Source organism: Somniosus microcephalus, chromosome 19 (assembly GCF_052327205.1).
Source record: "Somniosus microcephalus isolate GS21.2 chromosome 19, FLI_Smic_1.0, whole genome shotgun sequence".
Lineage (NCBI taxonomy): Eukaryota > Metazoa > Chordata > Chondrichthyes > Squaliformes > Somniosidae > Somniosus > Somniosus microcephalus.
The window spans coordinates 59767863-59785779 of NC_141005.1; the positions used below are offsets into that span (position 1 = coordinate 59767863).

Consider the following 17917-nt stretch of genomic DNA (forward strand, 5'->3'; position numbering starts at 1 on the left):
AATTCAGATTAATAATTCGCAAAAGCGATTTTCCCCGGCCCGATCTTCAAAGGATCCGTTCTGCGATTCTGGGCCCCAATGGTGGACGTCCGTACCCAGAATGCACTGCGTACACGAATATGCCCTATCCATTTTCGAGTGGAGTCATGGCTGCTCATATCCATGGCTCTGTTACCGAAGAAAGAGAGCGGCGCTGCACCTTTCCTCTCCCGGTAGCCAGAGTACGATGGCAGGGGAGTTCTCATCGCCGTCTTAGATATGGGGAGTGGATCCCAGAGCACAAGGACTCCAGATAACAAGATTGTAGTTCAGGCCTTGCGAAGCCTTGGGCTCCTGTATTCAACACACTAAAAAGAGAACACCTCGGTCGGAGGCCCCGCAGACTCGAGCCATACAGACTTTCAGTACAACTTGTGATCAATCATTTCATTCATTTAGTATTGGAAGATTTTACACTACATTTTGTGTATTTAAGATAGTATCTGACTACTATCTGAATTATATGTTTATGCAATGTTTGTTTATTGTGTGGCCCTCAACAACTCACTAAAACGTGTTAAGTGGTCCTCCAGCCGAAATAGTTGCCCACCCCTGGCTAGATTATGTGTTCAAGTCCTTGGAGTGGAGCTTGAACCCATGACCTTGTGACTGAGGTGAGAGTGCTACCACTCAGCCAAGGATAATGCCATGTTTCTCTTTAAATTTGTTCTCTGGATGTGGGCAATGCTGGCTTGGCCACATTTATTGCCCATTCCTCGTTGCCATGAGAAGGTGGTGGTGGGTCGTCTTGAACCATTGCCGCCCTTGTGGTGGTGGTGGTGTTCGGTAGGGAATTCCCAGCAGCGATGAAGGACTAATGATGTGTGTCCAAGTCAGGATGGTGTGTGAGTTGGAGGTGATGGTGCTCCCATGGCATTGCTGTTCTTGTCCTCCTCATGGTAAAGGTTGCAGGGGAGGGAGAAGCTGTCTCAGTAATCTTAGCGAACTGCTGTAGAGCATATCTGAAAATAGCAGCTACTGCAGCCACAGTGCACCGGTAAATCGGTTTATAATGACCTATTATAACATAACAATAGCTGATGTTATTTGAAAGAAACAATTTGCAAAGCTGAAGGGACTTTTCACAAGTGGTCAATAGGGTTGTAGTGGGGGGAGGGGAGCAAGAGTCCATTTTGAGGATGCCCGAGGGAGGGAGGGGGGTTGGGGCGATGGAGGAGGTCTGCCTGTCTCATTCAGGAAGCAAGCTCTGCTTGAGCTTACAACCAACACAAAGCATCAAAGTAATTCAGGCTCCACTTCCACCTGCTACACTCCTGCCAAGATTGAGTGCCTTGGTCCTACAGTCCTAGTTGAAGGATGTGGTGTGTTAGGTAAATGCGTTTGTCGTGGGCAGTCAGTGTTTTGAGGGGCACTCTTCATGTTCGTGCATGAAAATGGTTACGATTGGGCTGCTCCCTTCCTCGGTTGCTCTGAGGCCCCTATATCCTCCTCCTCCTGCTGTAACTGATTGAACTCTGCTGCACACTGTGGGGCGGGAGTTTCTCCTGAGATCAGGAGTTCCACCCACAGTACGCAGCGAAATTCAATCCCCAGCAGCAGCCAAAACCGAAGGTAAAAGTCCAGGAAGGGGAGAAAAGTGTTGCTGTGAACCTTGGTGTTGGTTGGGGTGAAGAGGGTGCATTGTCTCTGAACTGGGTCTGGAGCGGGGAGCTAGCAGGGAACTGAAATGTCTGTGAACTTCCACGCCTCAAGAACCTTCGGAAAATAAATCTTGTCTTCAACTGTTGTATCTCCTTCAGGTTTTCACGTGCCTAATGTTTCTCTCCCACCCTTTCAATATAAGTGACGGAATGTCGGGATTCCCTGCAGCTTAATTTACATGCCCATGTCCCACTGTACTTTCAGTGTAATTACTTCTTTTCATTTGTCTTAATACTCATATCTTGGGCTGAGTTGGCTTTTTTGGGGGCCGTTTCAGTTTTTGCTTGTTCTCTGGGTTGGCATATGCTGATGTAATCCAGTATTTATGTTTGTAAAAGCAGGATTACTCGGAAAAGTGGGTTTTTGGCGGCCTGGTTTATCTTGTTTCCTGTTTTGAAGGCTTTTCTCAGTCTTGAAAGAATGCAGTTGTCTGCTGGTTGACCCCTGTTCTTGGTATGTCAGTATGTGCCCTTTGAATCTCTATTATGCTTCTGCCCTGAAAGTGGAGGATGTCTCTCTCAGCAGGTCTATTCAGAGACCACAGGCTCCAACCCTCTTCCATCTCTCCACCACACTCCCCTCCCATGCATTTATTGATACATCAAATAGAAATATGAACATAAAAGCTTTGAAACCTGGGAATGAAATCTAGTTTATGGCTGTATCCGTTTTGTACCACACCCTGGACTTCAGTTCTAGTATTAAGCTTCTTGCTCTACAATCTTATCTTGGGTTCTCACAACATGCTTTATGACCGGTCATGTTGGCATGACACTAGTATCGTTTACTGTTGGTTTTCTTTCCCTTCATCCTCCAAGTTTTTTTTCTTCTCCTTTTTCTATTAATTTCCACCTCCGAAGGTGTCAACTCCTTACTGGCAGTGCTCTGGTACCTCACCCAGGTGCCCACATGAGCCGAGATGGGTAATGCTCTCAGGATGTGGGGGGGTGGATGGGTATCACAGCAGAGTCTGAGCCTATCTTCACCTGATGCCCTCTAGAAGATACTTTCCTGCCGGGGTACTGGATTGCAATCAGGGATTCCTGACTGATTTTCCCCTTCCCACGGATGTGGACGCCATCCCTAACTCCACCAGCAATATCTATACAGTGTCCTAGTGTAAATGTCCCAAAACGCTGAGCAGTAATAGAAGAGTTAGGGACTTGATGGATCAGCTGATCTTTTCCTTTCCATTAGTTTCTTGTGTTTATATGACCAAAAGCACAATCTAACGTTCAAATCAAATCAAATCAACTTTTATTGTTAGTGCACAAGTGCAGTACAACGAAATGTAGGCTTGCGGCTCCCGAGAGTGTACAATTTGGATTAGGACACTTAAACATTTCAACATACATTTGTACATATATATTAGCATAAATATGACCATAATAAAGTGCATCGGCAGATGTGCAGGCTTTAGTGTTTATTTGTGGAGTTCAGTAGGATGACAGCCCTGGGAAAGAAGCTGTTCCTAAATCTGGTCGTACGGGTGCGAATGCATCTGTAGCGTCTTCCAGATGGTAGGAGGGCGAACAGACTGTGGCTGGGGTGGGTAGGGTCTTTGATGATGGACCGTGCCCTCCGTAGGCAGCGTTTCTGATATATATGTTCTATGGTCGGTAGCCGGGTGCCGGTAATGCGTTGGGCAGTTTTGACTACCCGCTGCAGGGCTTTCCGGTCATGGGAGCTACAGCTGCTGTACCATACCGTGATACAGTTTGTCAGGATGCTCTCTATAGTGCAGCGGTAGAAGTTAGAGAGGATCGGGGGTGACAGATTACATCCCTTCAGCCTCCTCAAGAAATATAGGCGCTGCTGGGCCTTCTTCACCAGAGAGGAGGTGTTGAGGGACCAGGAGAGGTCTTCCGTGATGTGGACTCCGAGGAACTTAAAGCTGGCCACTCTTTCCACCTCCGCCCCATTGATGTGGATGGGGGTGTGACTTCTGCCTTTGGACTTCCTGAAGTCCACGATTATTTCCTTTTGTTTTCTTGGTGTTAAGGGCCAGGTTGTTGGCGGTGCACCACTTCACGAGATGCTGGACCTCCTCCCTGTAGGCTGACTCATCGTTGTTGGTGATCTGGCCTACTACCGTGGTGTCATCTGCAAACTTGATGATGGTGTTGGAACCATTAACAGCCACACAGTCGTGGGTGAAGAGGGAGTAGAGGAGGGGGCTCAGCACACATCCTTGTGGGGCCCCCGTGGTCGGGGGGGGGGGGGGGAGGAGGAGGTGTGGTTGCCTAATTTGACAGACTGGGGTCTATTTGTTAGGAAGTCCAGGGTCCAGTTGCAGAGGGAAGTGTTCAGGCCAAGAGTTTGGAGTTTGGTGGCCAGCTTGTTGGGGACGATAGTGTTGAATGCTGAGCTGTAGTCTATAAACAACATTCTGATGTAGGTCTCCTTACCATCTAGGTGATTCAGTGCCGAGTGTAGAGCAGTAGTGATTGCATCCTCCGTTGATCTGTTTGCCCGATAGGCAAACTGGTGTTGGTCAAGGGAGGCAGGAACACTGGCTTTGATGTGGGCTAAGACCAGTCTCTCGCAACACTTCAAAGGCGAGTAGAAAGATGGAGGTTTTGGTCGAGAGTTCCAGAGCACAGGGCTGAATGGCTGAAGGCTCTGCCATTAGAACAGAGAGCGGGGGATTCACAGGGAGCCAGGGGCTGAAGCATTGGGCTAGAGGAGGTTGCAGAGAAAGGGTGGTGGGTGCCTGTGGCGGGACCTTTTTTGTAAGGAGGGTGAGGACTTTTAATTTCAATGTGTTAGGTGGCAGGGAGCCAACAGGGGTCTGTGAGGGTGAGCAGGACAGGATGCAGGCGCAGAAAGTTTGGACGAGTTGGAGTTTCTGTAGCGTCGGGCTTTGGGGAGGACGGCATTGAAGGTGCTGAGGTGGGAAAAAAACTTGAATCATGGTTTCAGGGGCACATTCTGAGGTGGAGCGGGAGTGTTGTGGAGATGTAAGTAAGTGAGCTTGGTGATTGTTTCTTATTAGACAGATCTGGATAGGCCTGGGCACAGCTCTGATGCTTCCAGTGGTCAAAAGCCCTGCTGACCCTGACTATCGAGCCTCGTGCACAAATAATGAATAAAGGAAGACTCCCAGCACCTGCATCAAGGAGTCTGTGGTTTCAGGGGCGGAACGGAGGGGAGAACATTGGTGCGAAATTACAAAAAAAAAATTGCTTTTGCGAATCCTAGTCGATCCTTCCTTGAGGCAGGAGGGGAGATAATCTCCCTTGGTTCATTTAATCTTTGCTCTCCAAGCCACCCAGAAAGAACCCAGTATCTGGCTGCACAGCAATCGGTTTAATTCCAGAACTGAAGAGTAAAGCGTGGAGCAAAACTGATGCAACTAATAACTGCATTTCACTCCAAGGTCACCGAGCCCGTTGATTTTTTTTTTTTGCTTCTTCCTCACCAAATACAATCTACCCTCTGATGGATTCTTCAGAATATTAAGAAAAAACTTGAATTTCTGTACAGCCGTAGCTTTTACATCCTCTGGACCCACCTTTGCACTTCACAGCCAAACACTTGGGGTTTGAAGAGTTTTTGCTGCTGTGTTGTAGGCAAAAGTGGTAGCCAATTTTCACACAGTGGATTCCCAGTAACAGCAAGTAAGGTGACTGACTGACTGGTTAATTCTTTTATGATGGGGTTGGTTCAGGAAGGAATGTTGGTCAAAACTCGGGAACACCTCCCCTGATGTTCAAAAATTGCCAGAGGATCCCATCTGCCTGTTCCGGTGGTCTTTTCCTCTCGTCCATAAGGGTACGTTCTGTATAAGTGTCCCCTGAATCAAAGTTATCGAGCAAGGCTGTCAACTGTACATCCACGTTTACAATATAGCCCAGGAGTGCTGCCTGGCATGGACAGCAGCTCCTCCCCCAGTGGCACAAAACCCATATGTTCCATGCAGTAAAAAAAAAATATATATAGCGCCTTTCACGACCTCTGGATGCCCCAAAGCGCTTTACAGACAATGAAGTACTCTTTGAAGTGTGGCCACTGTTGTAATGTAGGAAACACGACTGCCAATTTTCTCACAGCAAGCCCCCACTGCACTGGAGTGTCACCCAGGATTTTGTGCTCGAGTCCCAGTACTTGTTCCCCTCGTGGTGCGAGATGATGGTCACCTAGATAATGGCAGCTTGGGCCGGTATGGGAGTGCCTGGTTTATGTCGTGCTATCAAAGAGATTAATGTGTGCCCACCAGATGTGCAGTAGCTGTGGCCTTTTACTGTTGTGATGTTGGGACTGGACACTGTGCGACACGGCGTGTCATTAATAAACACCCAAGTGCAGTCCCAGGATAGTAAGCGTTATCCTTGCTTCGAAGACTGTCCGTCTGGGTCTGAAAATGGAATTAAATTGGTTCCTGTTGCACCACAGGCCAGTCTTTATTTCAAAAGAAACTTCCTGTCTGCTGTTTGTGTTTTGTCCCTTCTATTCCTTCTTATGAGTCACATTCCCTTCTTGCAGCAAGAGCATCACTCTTGTGCGATAGACGTTTGAATTTTCCAGCTTGAAGCCTGTGTTGGTGTAGTTTGTGACCCCACAAGTGCTGACCCCTGACACGGAGCTGCCTTGTATTTAAAGTGATGTCGTTGAAAGCTGCGGCTACTGCTTAATATCGGAAAGAAATTGGAAAACCAGGAGCGCTTGCTCCTGCAGTGAGCACAAGTGTTTGCGCTGGTTCTCTGATCCTGTGGCTGTGTGGTTTGGGTTTCAAACAGGAAATCCTGTCGAGCCACTAGGTCCAGCCTTCCTGGGGCCTGAACTGCACTCGGTTCAGCCTTCCTGGGGCCTGAACTGAACACTTTTTTGTAAAAATAGCTATCGTCGTCTCCTGAAGACATTTTTTGTAGAAGTTGGACCTTGTTGCGTCTGTTTCGGAGGCCAATACCCTGCAGCCCAAGGGGCGCTCGAAAGGCAGCAGACCCAAAATTGGGCCGTACGGGTTTAAGTGCCCCTGACATATGTAAATGAGGGGCCTAGCTCCTGTTTAATGATCCCTCAGGCGAATTGCGGAGCGCACAGGCTCCGGACCTACACTACTGAGGATTCCTCAATGGCCGCCACCATTAGGTGTTTTTTGTTTAAAAAAAAAAGCCAAATAATTCAAAGAAAGAACTTGCATTTATATGGTGCCCTTCATGACCTCGGGACATCCCAAAGTGCTTTACAGCAAATTTAAGTACTTTTGAAGTATAGTCACTGTTGTACTGTAGGAAACCCGGCAGCCAAATTGCACACAGCAAGCTCCCCCAAACAGTAATGTGATAATGACCAGATTTTTGGTGATGGTTGAGGGATAACTATTGGCCAGGGCACCAGGGAGAATCCCCGTGTTTGTTCGAAATAATGCCGTGGGATCTTTTACACTCATCTGAGAAGGCAGACGGGCCCTCGGTTTAAAGTCTCATCCTAAAGAGGGTTCCTCTGACAGTGCAGCACTCCCTCCCTCAGCACTGCACTGGTGTGTCAGCCTAGATTTTTGTGCTCAAGTCTCGAGAGGGACTTGAACCCACACAACCTTCTGACCCCGAGGTGAAAGTGCTGCCAGAGGTCAGCTAACTCGGCACTGACTTGAGTTCAAACCTGGGAACTTCCTGCTGGGCAAGGCTAAGTGACTCATTCGTGGCTCTTTTTAATGTTGCTGTTATTTCAGCTCCAGTGCTGAGGGCAGCATCACAAAGCAAATGAGGCGAAATGGCTACTGGGGCGGGGCGGGGGGGGGGGGTGGCGGTGTCTGGCAGCAGCTGCAGAGATGGTCACGGCGCCTCGTGTGGTCTTCTGAGCAAGCGGACTAGCACGTGCGCCCATTGCACTCAGTGCTGTACACCCCACCCTGATGGAGCACGTCACCCCCGCCCAACACGACCCCGCTATCTCTGAACTACCTGTTTGAGGCGTGTTTAGTTCAGATTGTGGGGAAGCAACAATCCGTAGATTGTCAAGACCGCTAATGTGGACCCTCTGGACAAGGGAAGCGGTTTTAACGCAATGTGAACGCGTGGGCATAACTCCCGCAATCTGAAATAAAACTGAGCAAAATGTGCGCACGCCTTTAACGTGGCCCTGCGATAGAGGGGACACAGCACTTGCCCTCATAAATGAAGAATTTCCATTTAAATAGCTTTTCAGTGAAAAGTGCCTACTGATTCATCTCTGCACAGCGAGTGAACAGTTTTCATGTGCTAATTGATGATTGTGTTAATTTTTGATGCGCTCTCCGGTATCATGCTGCTTTGTATAATTTTTTATTTTAAAATGAAAGGAAATATGCCAGAGTTCTGCTCCCCAATCATATTTTCTCTCTCTCACATCTAATAACTGTTGAAAGGTTACAGAATGCGTCCGGGGAAGGGACGGGTCACGGTGGGCCCCTCCTGTGTTTTTTCCACTGGGGAGTCCCAGAGGGAGCCGAGCAGCTGGGACTGCTGGTGTGTCTGCCTGTCTTAATTGTTTCAAAAAGAAAATCTTGCCAATGTTCCCTGGTAAAAGGTGGGGTCCCTTGCCGGGGTGGGTGAGTGCTGGCTAACCTTCAGTACTGTGCCCAGATGGCCATTCTTCATGTGTGAGCCTCGACGCAGCTATTTGTCCAGAGGGTCCTTCGCAGCCAAGCCCACTCTACTGCTCACCCAATGTTCACATGAGCATGTTCCAGGAGTGGTCATTGGATAACTGACGGGAACAGGAACCCGTGTTGATTTTTCTTCCTTTTTCCCCCCACTCCTATCTTGGGTCCATTGAGGAACTCGAGACCTTTCTGGTGTGTGTAGCTCAGTTACAAGCCTGGGGAGCGATATATTGGAGATTTGGCCGGGGGGGGGCGAGCGATTAGCTGTGTATTACCTTCTCCTCTTGCTGCTGTGTCTGAGGTGCCGTCTTTAGGAAGAGACGTTAAACCGAGGCCCTGTCGGCCCTCTGAGGTGGACATAAAAGATCCCAAGGGCACTATTCCTGGCCGATATTTATTCCTCAACCAACATCACCACTAAAACAGATGATCACATTGCTGTTTGTGGGAGCTTGCTGTGTACAAATTGGCTGCTGCAATTCCTACGTTACAACAGTGACTACACTTCAAAAGTATTTCATCGGCTGTAAAACGCTTTGGGACGTTCTGATGTTGTGAAAGGCGCTATATAAATGCAAGTCTTTCTTTCCTGGTTACGCGAATACAGCTGGTGGCAAGAGAACCGTGAGTTTGCCGTCTTGTAGTGTAATCAATGCCTTTTACCGCATCTGATGCTCTGGGCTGATTTCAGGCAGTTTCAAGACATATCTGAGAAGCATGGCCACTTTAACCGGAACCCATTTTCTTTCCAATAGATGGTGACCAGAACAAAGAAGATCTTTGTGGGCGGATTGTCTGTAAATACCACAGTGGAGGACGTCAAGCAGTATTTCGACCAGTTTGGAAAGGTGAGTGAAACGCGAGCCTAGCCTGCGTCTTGCATTCATTATTTTCTGTTCGCATCCATCTCGAATCTGGGTCACCCCGTTTTTTCTTGCTGCAGATATTTCCAGGTTAAGCATGAAGTTTCTCTGCAGTGGGCCCCCCTCCCCACCCCCAGAATAAGGTGAGAAGAAAAGGGTCTCTTGGTGCTTGTCTTTTTTAGTCTTGTTTATTGAGCAGCTGCATTCAGGACCGCTGCCGCCGCCACTTCCTCCCCCACCCCACCCAAAACCTTCCCTGTTGGTGCCATGGCAACGGGGCGAGAGGAGCAGTCACAGACAGGTTCTTTTGTTCGGGTTTCAATTCAGCGCTGGCACGCAAGCCGGTCAGAAGTGACGGGAGAATAGGCGAACTCTCCCGCGCTCTCTCCAGGGGAATGCAAGAGCAATGGGCACGAGTAGAATTGCTGCCAATCAGACTTAACCTTCAACTGTCTGCGATGACTGTCCACCCCCAGCCGCCACTCACTCCAGATTGGTCAGCTGCCCCACGGTTTACTAATCTCCTCGGTTTCCATGGTGCCCCGGACAGCTTTAGGATACAAATTAGGAGCAGTGAGCACTTGCCTGTTGGCCAATGGGAATGTAGGGATCATCAGATTTAACAATGGATTGCTGGGCTCTTTTGTGTTCCGCCCAAGAACTGACAAAAGGAATTGCAATTCCTTTTGTCAGATTAAAGTCTCTGGACCCCCTTTCTTCTGAGGCCCTATTGTAGAGCTGGACTGAAATTTATTTGAGGGAGGTTTATAAAAATAAACCTTAATGCTCAAGTCAATTGCACATACCACTTAAATCCACAACATACCACTTGAAAATCCAATTTCTTCTGTTGAATAGTGTTCTATCTAAATTCTTGTTTGGCTGAACACTTACTTTCCCCAGATTTTACAGCCCAAGTTTAAACACAGCTATCCCTTTCGGTTCTGTAGCAGCCCTCGCATACAAATAAAGGTGTCTCAGAACACTTCACTGGGCTGAGGAAAAGACTGAGTGAGGGAGTGGCTGAAGGCACAGTCGAAGAAGAATGGCCCTGTGGGTGGGAGGGGGGTGTTTTTTGGAAGAGGGAGAGAGGTGGTGCAGCACGGATTCGGGGAGGAAGTTCTTGAGGGGCGGGGCCTAATGGTTGACGGACTAACCGTTAACGGTGGTACAGAGAGCGAGGAGTGAGCCAGTGTTCAGAGCGCGTGCACTTGGGAGCGTATGGCCAGAGGAGTTCATCTAGGCCAAGTGTAGCAAATTTATTTGAAAGTGGGGTTGAGGATCCTCGTCGATTTGCTGAGGCACAGCTTGGAAAGCAAGGGTTCATAGGCTAGTGAGATTGAAATGCTGCCTCCTCCTGTATGATATGTGCTGGCTTGACTGTAATTTAGTGAATCACAGTGGGTTCAGAGCAATTCAAAGTGCCCTCCTAGGTGAGACACTTCAAACACTGGATAATCCAATAGGTGCAAGAAACAGGGCTCTGGTGGTGGGTAATCCATTCTCTGATTGGAAACAGTGATAGTGGGCAGTCCATTCCCTGATTGGGAGCTGTGTCAGTGGGCAGTCCAGTCCCTGATCAGTAGAAGTGTTGGTGGGCAGTCCAGTCCCTGATCGGGACTCTGGTGGGCAGTCCATTCTCTGTTCATGACTCTGGTAGCCTGATCAGGAGCTGTGGTTCCGACTCCTTCCAGTTTGAGATTAAGCACAGGGGTTTTCCAGAGATCCCTGTGCTGCCGTTGGGCCTCACCAAGCTTAAAAATTACAGTGCCCAGCCATGGACCATCGTGGCCAGTGCATCCGAGATGAGCCACCTACTGGGAGGGAGCCCCCAGCAGCGCCAGAGGACCACAGGAAATTCCACCCTATGATTCAGAATTAACGATGCCCCATATCGGGAGCAACCTTGAAATTGACCTGAAACAGACGATTGCGCCACTGATGGTAGAGGCTCTGGTAGCACCATGGAACGGTAATAAGGGAGACATCGCTGCCCCGAAAGGGTCTAAAATGCACCATAAACACCTGGAATTTGTGCAGTCAGCACGTTCAACATTGACAGTGGAGGCAGCCAGGTTGTTTGGCCGGGGTGGGCTGGTGGCTCGTCCCAACTGTGTGGTTGGCACTCTCCGGCTTGCACCAACCTCCTTCGGCCACTAGGGGAGCCATGGCCGTCCACCGACCTAGACATTGAAGAAGAGCGGCCCAGCCTTCTCTCCACTCCCCCTCCGTCCTGGATGGCTCAGTGAGATTATGTAGCGCGCAGCAAAGCCATACAGCGCAGGAAGGCCCCAGGTTCGGTTAAGTCAGTTGACGGCAGCAATAAAGGTGCTACAGTTGGCCTCTGAATCTGTCAGGGAGAGGAAAATTGGCCGGTGTTCCCGCTGCTGATTGCTACATGGTGACCACCCACCCCCCAGCCAGAAATTACGCGTGTGGACATCGCACGAGGCCAGGTTCGGTTTCAGCTGCGATGAGCCCTGCCCACCATGACCAAATAGAAACTCGCTGTCCCAAGTTTATGTATGAGCAACGGCCACTGGGGGAAGGTGGCCAGTGCCTGTGGAATTTCACTGTCAAATACTCAGCCTTCAGGAGGGGAGGGGGTGGGGTAAAAAAAAAATCAGCGGCTCCTGTGCAGTTGTTGTTCCTGTTTCGGCTGCTGTGGAATCCACTCCCCCTTCCCCCCCCCCCCCCCCCCCCAAAAAAAAAACAAGCATTCATGGTGGTTTCCACAGCAACCGGACCCAGAGGCAGCCTGGCAAAGCTGCTTCTGGTAGAATGACCATTTAGGTGAGAGAGTGGAGGACAGTGATGTTTTAGTCCTAGAAATAACTTACATTTTAGTCTATAGTCTTGTGGGCCTTGAGTTTTAGTCTCATCTAGTCACTGGAAGAAACTTTAGTCCTAGTTTTAGTCTAGTCCTTTTTGTTCACAGACTTTAGTGACATTTTAGTTTTAGCCTTGATTAGAATTTCAGTCAAAATGTTGTTTGCTGCTTTCCTTATTCTTGTTCTAGACTTTGCAGGAGTGTTTTAAATTTCTGTTTCCAAAAAAAATTGTTTTCACTTCTCACAACGAACAAGAAAAGCTGAGAGATAATCAAACAGCGGGGAAACTAAGGGGAAGCGTCCCGCTGTTTGTAGCAAAATCGTAAGTGTGCTCTTTATGCGTGTGTTTACAATTTCGATAGAAGTAGCGACTGACAGCAATTTGTTTGTCCATTTTCCGTTTCTTGACGTCCATTCCTGAGGTTGTGGAGGCTGTGGAGGCGGATCATTCTTTGAGTCTCAAAGAATTTAGATTTTAAATCCTAATCTTTGGTCTTTAGTTTTAATCTTCCATGAGAAATGTGGTTGACTTTAGTCGACTACCATTTTCTTCAGCTTGGTTGATGAGGACCTGGCCGGGGTTGGGGGGGGGGGTGCAGTTTGGCGAAGTACCAGAGGGAGGGACTGGGCCATGGAACCATGTTCTAGCTAGCAGGAGAGAAAAACTGGGGGAACAAAACACTGCAATTCTTTGTTTAAAAAAAAATCTATATAAGCACAAGTTGCTATCCTAGTTCTTGCATTTCAGATGTGACGGTGTTATACCAAATACTCGTGTTTAGTCAGGGCGGGGGGAGTTTTGTTTCTCGGTCTGGGCCGCTTAGCTCTTTAGCCCTACAAGTTCAATCTGTGAGGGCTGAGCTTCTAGTAGACGTGTGTGTTCTGCTCTGTCCAGTCCCTCGCACCCTCCCCCTCATACAGTGCTCATCCCATCTGCGAAAGGCATGAATGGAAACCAGGGGGTTTGGGCACAGAGAAAACCCACCAATTCTCAGACTTTGACCTGAGTTATTGGTTCTGATTTAGAAAGCAGGGTGGAGTTTCATTAGAATATAATTCACAGCTGCTGCTGTTCTGAGATCTATCTGACCGCAGCAAGTTTTTTTAAACTGAAAAGGAATGGCTAATTCCTGCAAACGATGATCGCTGATTTAAATCTGGTTGTCGGGCACAGTTAGTCCCTCTGCTTTGTGCCCTGATTCAGTCCCAGACACTCATTTGTTCCTCAAATCTGTTGCATATTTCATGATATAGAATAATTCTAAGGGTTTTACCTTCACTTCCTGGCAAAAGTGACACTGGTGTGAATTGCTACTGAATATCTGGCAACCTCTTGCAGTAGAGCAGTCATACTTCCAGTGTCACTGGAGGGGATGCAGCTTTTGGTACATGTGGTCCTCCTGCCATCAGCTACACGTTGTACGTAATTTGACATGTGTGGAAACAATGGCATCGTAGACCCACGGAATTGTGGGCCTAAAAAATCGAGGTGTAATCGGACAAAAATGGACGCGAAGCCAACGAAGGAGATATTCGGAGGAGTGACCAAAAGCTTGGTCAAAGCAGTAGACGTTAAGGAGGATCTTAAAGGAGGAGAGGGAAGTGGAGAGGTTTAGGGAGAGAATTCTTGAGCATGGGGCCTAGTCGGTTGAAGGCACGCCAGCCAATGGTGGGTGAAGGGTGGGGTTGATGTCTGAGACCAGAGTGAGAAACTGGGAGTTCTGGTGGGGTTGTCGGGCTGGAAGAGGTTGCAGGAAGAGAGTGTTACATTAGAGGCATTGAGGGAACCAGTTCATCAAGGACAGCAGTGATGGGCAGCAGAGTTTTGGATGAGCTGAAGTGTATAGCGGGTGGAGGATGGGAGGCCAAATGGATGAGTCTGGCAAAGGCATGGATGTGAGATTTAGTGGCAGATGGGCTGAGGCAGGGTGGGTGCAGCCGATCTTTGTAATGGAAAGCATTTGGGGTCGGAGGTTTCAGAGGTTGTGAACCGCCTGGTTTAACCTAAGATAGTGGCTAGAGAGGGGGGATGGAGTTTGTGGCAGGGGCTCAAGACATTGGCTTCAGTCTCTTCATGCCTAACTGGGCTAATAATGTTTAAAAGGGGGGGAGAGAGAGAGAGAGAGTGTGGCTCCTGGAAGTGACACTCCTGTAAGGAAGCAAAAAATGTGGAAGTAAAATCACCCCCCACCCCCGGAGTAAGTTTGCAAACGGTGGGGAGGGGGAGAGGGATGCAGGGGGGAATCCATGAACAAGAGGTCAGGGGGAAAAAAACTTTCAAATGTTTCGAATTGAGTGCTTGCCAGCTGTTGAACAAAAACAATGGGAGAGTAAAGTGTTTAGTTCCATGTGAAGAGATGTAGCCACCAATTAAGAGTTTGGTGGGGGTTGTCGGGATTTAGAGTGGTTAGAGGTGGGGGAGGGGGCGAGGGAGTATAACAATGAGTATACTTGAAAAGTAATTGGTTTTGAAGCGCTTTGGGATGTTCGGAGAACGTAATAAGTCCCTATGTCAATGTAAGTTCTGTCATTCATCTACACTAGAGGGGCTGTATCCCCATCTCTCCCCCAGTGCCTGTCTCACTGTCAGCAGTCTCTGGTTAATTTATTCCCTGCTGCTTCTCTTACCCGGTGGAATACACAACTTTCCACATCTGCATTTTGTTTTTGTTTTCTCCACAGTTGCAACAGCAAAACATTTTTGTATTTCACTAAACTAGGTCTGCACTTTTTTCCTCTTTGAAAAGAGCGCATTTCTTGATTAAATCCCCATTTAAATTTAAACAACCTTTATGATTTTAATATTTTGGGTTGTCCCTTTTTTTTCCCGTTTTCAAACGCAAAGCTTTTCCTTCCAGGTGTTTAGAATCTTTCTGTATCGTTCCTTTGAGTATTAATGAGGTGAGCTCCTGCTTTGTGTGGGATGAAGGCCCAAGTCTCCACACATTTGACTGCAACAACACTTTATAAAAAAAAAAAAAAAAAAACCCCCCAAAAAAAACAAAGTGACGGAAAGGGAAACCATGTTTGTAAAAAAGCAACACGACTGGCTTGTTTTTTTTTTCTAGAGCATTTTCACTTTCCTCCCTCTTCACCCCCGCCCCATGGGATTTGGGTCAGTTTGAATGCTTCTTTCTGTGTATGGAGAACTTTGGGTCCTGTTGCGGAATTGTCGTTGTTGCTTAGGGCTCCTGCGCACCGCCATCCGTGCTGTTGGACTTGAAGTGATGAGGACAGGAATTCGCTGCGTTACATGATTAAACTCTTGACTGCTGTTTGAAATGTGCTCAATAAGGAATTCAGGAGAAACTTCCTTAACCAGAAAGTGGTGGGAATGTGGAACTTGCTACCACAGGGAGAGTGGCTGAGGCAGAAAGCACAGCCAGCTGGGTATAATGGCCTCTTCCTGTGCTGTAAATTCTATGTACTCGACGATGTGGGCCTCTTCAATTTTTTTTTCATATTCTTTCCCCTGCCCAACAAATTTCATTTGTTGCCATTTTCCTTTTAACGAAAATACTGCACAGCCTGAGGGAAAAGGCCCAGATTTATACTTTTAAACTGACATTTGTGTTGAAAGAATGTGTTTGAGGAGGTTGCCGTCCTCGCTGGGGTTCAAGTGGAGCTGATGTTGCGACCGAGTCGGGCAATCTGGTGTTTGTGGCATCGCTTGCACGTCACTTGCTCACTCCGCCCCCACCCCCTCCCCACACACAGACAAGAGCCTCTTGTGACTGTCTTATTCACAACCCCCTGTGCTCGGGTCTCACGGGTGGGGGAGGGGAGGCTGAGCGGGACAAAGTTTTCCTCTGCAGAGTGCTGCTGTTGAGTAACATCCCTCCCTCCCCCCCCCCCCTGCCCAAACCAACCAGGAGACTGGATCACAGAGAGGAGACTGGACAGGGGGGAAAAAAAACAACACAGGGACATTGTGTGCGTTTCAGGTTGCTGCACAATCGGCACTGTTTGAATAAGGTGTCTGAAAAGCAGGAGAGCTTGGGATGGGGGAGGGGGATGAGAGTGAGCACATGCTGCTTTCAGTTTAAGAGGAGGAGATTGAAATTTTAGTACGCTGGATTTCACTTAATTGAATTCTTAATGAGCATTTCTGTTAGTCAATATAAATTCCTCCCCCCTATCACATTGTATTCATCAAAGTCCACTGAATAGTTCAGCTATTGGGTCCTCCGTAAAGAACATGGGTGGGTGTGTGTGTGTTTATTTTTGGAGAGTGGCCTGTGATGGCTCGCTCTTTCGTGTTACGGCTGAGATATAGAACACTTAAAAATCTTCAAAAATAAAACAGACGTTGAAGCTGGAGTGATGTTAATCAGACGGGTGCTGGAGCCAGGGGCTGAGTTGAGGCTGGGTCTGATGCTCCGCACTGATGTATATTTTATATGGACTAATTCTGCTACTTGAGCTTGTCTCATGTTAAAACATTGTAATTTGGGGCTCGGTTCCCAAACCAATTAGGCCCAAGAATTGATTACTACAGTATCTCTTTAGAAAGGGCAAAGAGAGCACCTGCTAGGGATAGAACAGGGGTGGTTGCTTGTGAAGAGACCTATTTGGGGTAACAGATTGCATAATCAGGACTTCAGTTGGAGGGTGAGGGGCTGTGAGCTGGTTGTAGAAGGTGGGTTTGCTCCAAGCAGATTTGTGATGTGCGTCTTCCATTTCTCCTGAAGTGAGGAACCTCGGGGTGGGGGGGGATTGAATTTCAGCGTTCGCACAAAACAGGTGTTAACAGTCGGCAGTCCAGTTTGTACCACATCGACATCCTTTTCCATGGAAAAGAGGCTGCCGTTCGCTGTCGCTCATTTTGCACCAACGCTGAAGACCAGTTTCACCCTCGCACTCTCTTGCTCTGTTCATTTTCCAGTTGCAGTGCCTCCACTACTGAGATCAGCTACCTCCGCACAGACCGCAGCTCAAACCCTTGTTCACAGAGCCATTGAAGGAATGGCAAATAATTCCCATCTGTCCAACCTGACGGGACATGGGGGGAGAAGGTCAATGATGACCCTGGCAATCAGCAACTCAGGCGGGCTTTAAAGACAAAAATGAGAATTCCTGATTGGCAGATAGGAACATGAATGCTGCACACTGATGCTGGTTAGCGAAGATTTTCTGGTGGGGTGGGGGGAGCGCTGCCCTCTCAGCACATGATTTCATCCATTGAGTGACTCTTGGGTCTGTTGTGGACCCTTTGAACAGTGGATCATTTTTCAGTGCTTGGTTATTGAGGGAGTTATTTACCCCTGTGCCAATGTTGCCCTTTCTTCAAATCTTGTAGAATGAATTTCCCACCTGAGTGATCTCTGTTAAAGGAATGACTCCATTAAAGGAGTGTTTGGTATTGGATCTGTTTAAGGTGGAGCCATAACCCAGTAGTGCTATTGCTACCTGTTGGGATCTGTGAGCTCGTGGCTAATATGCAGACTCTTGCAGGTTTTGTACAAATACATCCATTTAAAGCAAGGTTTCATCAACTTAGACTCTAATTTCCGAGATGAGGAATCTTGCAAAAGCAAAAGGAGCACTTGGAGTGGGAAGCACAAAGCATGAAATACTTCGGCCTTTAGAGCACAATTGTGCTTTTAAGTAGGTAGCATGGATGCATTTTAAGAGAGGTCTTGAGGGACTTTGTACCACAATGTCTCATCTGTCTGTCATTAGTTCTGTAACTTTAGATGTGTACCAGCTGGAGTATTTCATTGACATGGCTGATCAATACAATAAAGGCTGGATTTCATTGTGATTTCCAAGAACCGTCCGCGCTAAATGGTAACGTCTTTATCATACACATTGATTTTTTTTTTTTAAATGTCATTCGTGTAAAATCCCTAACAAATTTTGAAGACGGGACAGTTATGGAATCACATTCCCAACATCTGTCGCACTGATACCCTAGGGTTAGCTGGACTGGGACC

The 17917-nt window shown here is 47.9% G+C and overlaps 1 protein-coding gene across 5 annotated transcripts in view; it reads left to right on the plus strand.

Annotated features, from left to right (window-relative positions):
• The window catches only part of msi1b (musashi RNA binding protein 1b), a 141393-nt gene that overhangs the window by 37824 nt on the left and 85652 nt on the right, over positions 1-17917 (plus strand). For 3 of the 5 annotated variants that reach the window (XM_085961860.1, XM_085961861.1, XM_085961862.1), the window contains exon 6: positions 9043-9135. In XM_085961860.1, the coding sequence (XP_085817986.1) occupies positions 9043-9135 (93 nt within the window). Of the gene's footprint in view, positions 1-9042; positions 9136-9235; positions 9294-12173; positions 12304-17917 lie in introns of those variants that run through there. The other 2 variants (XM_085961865.1, XM_085961864.1) reach the window with 2 other exon arrangements.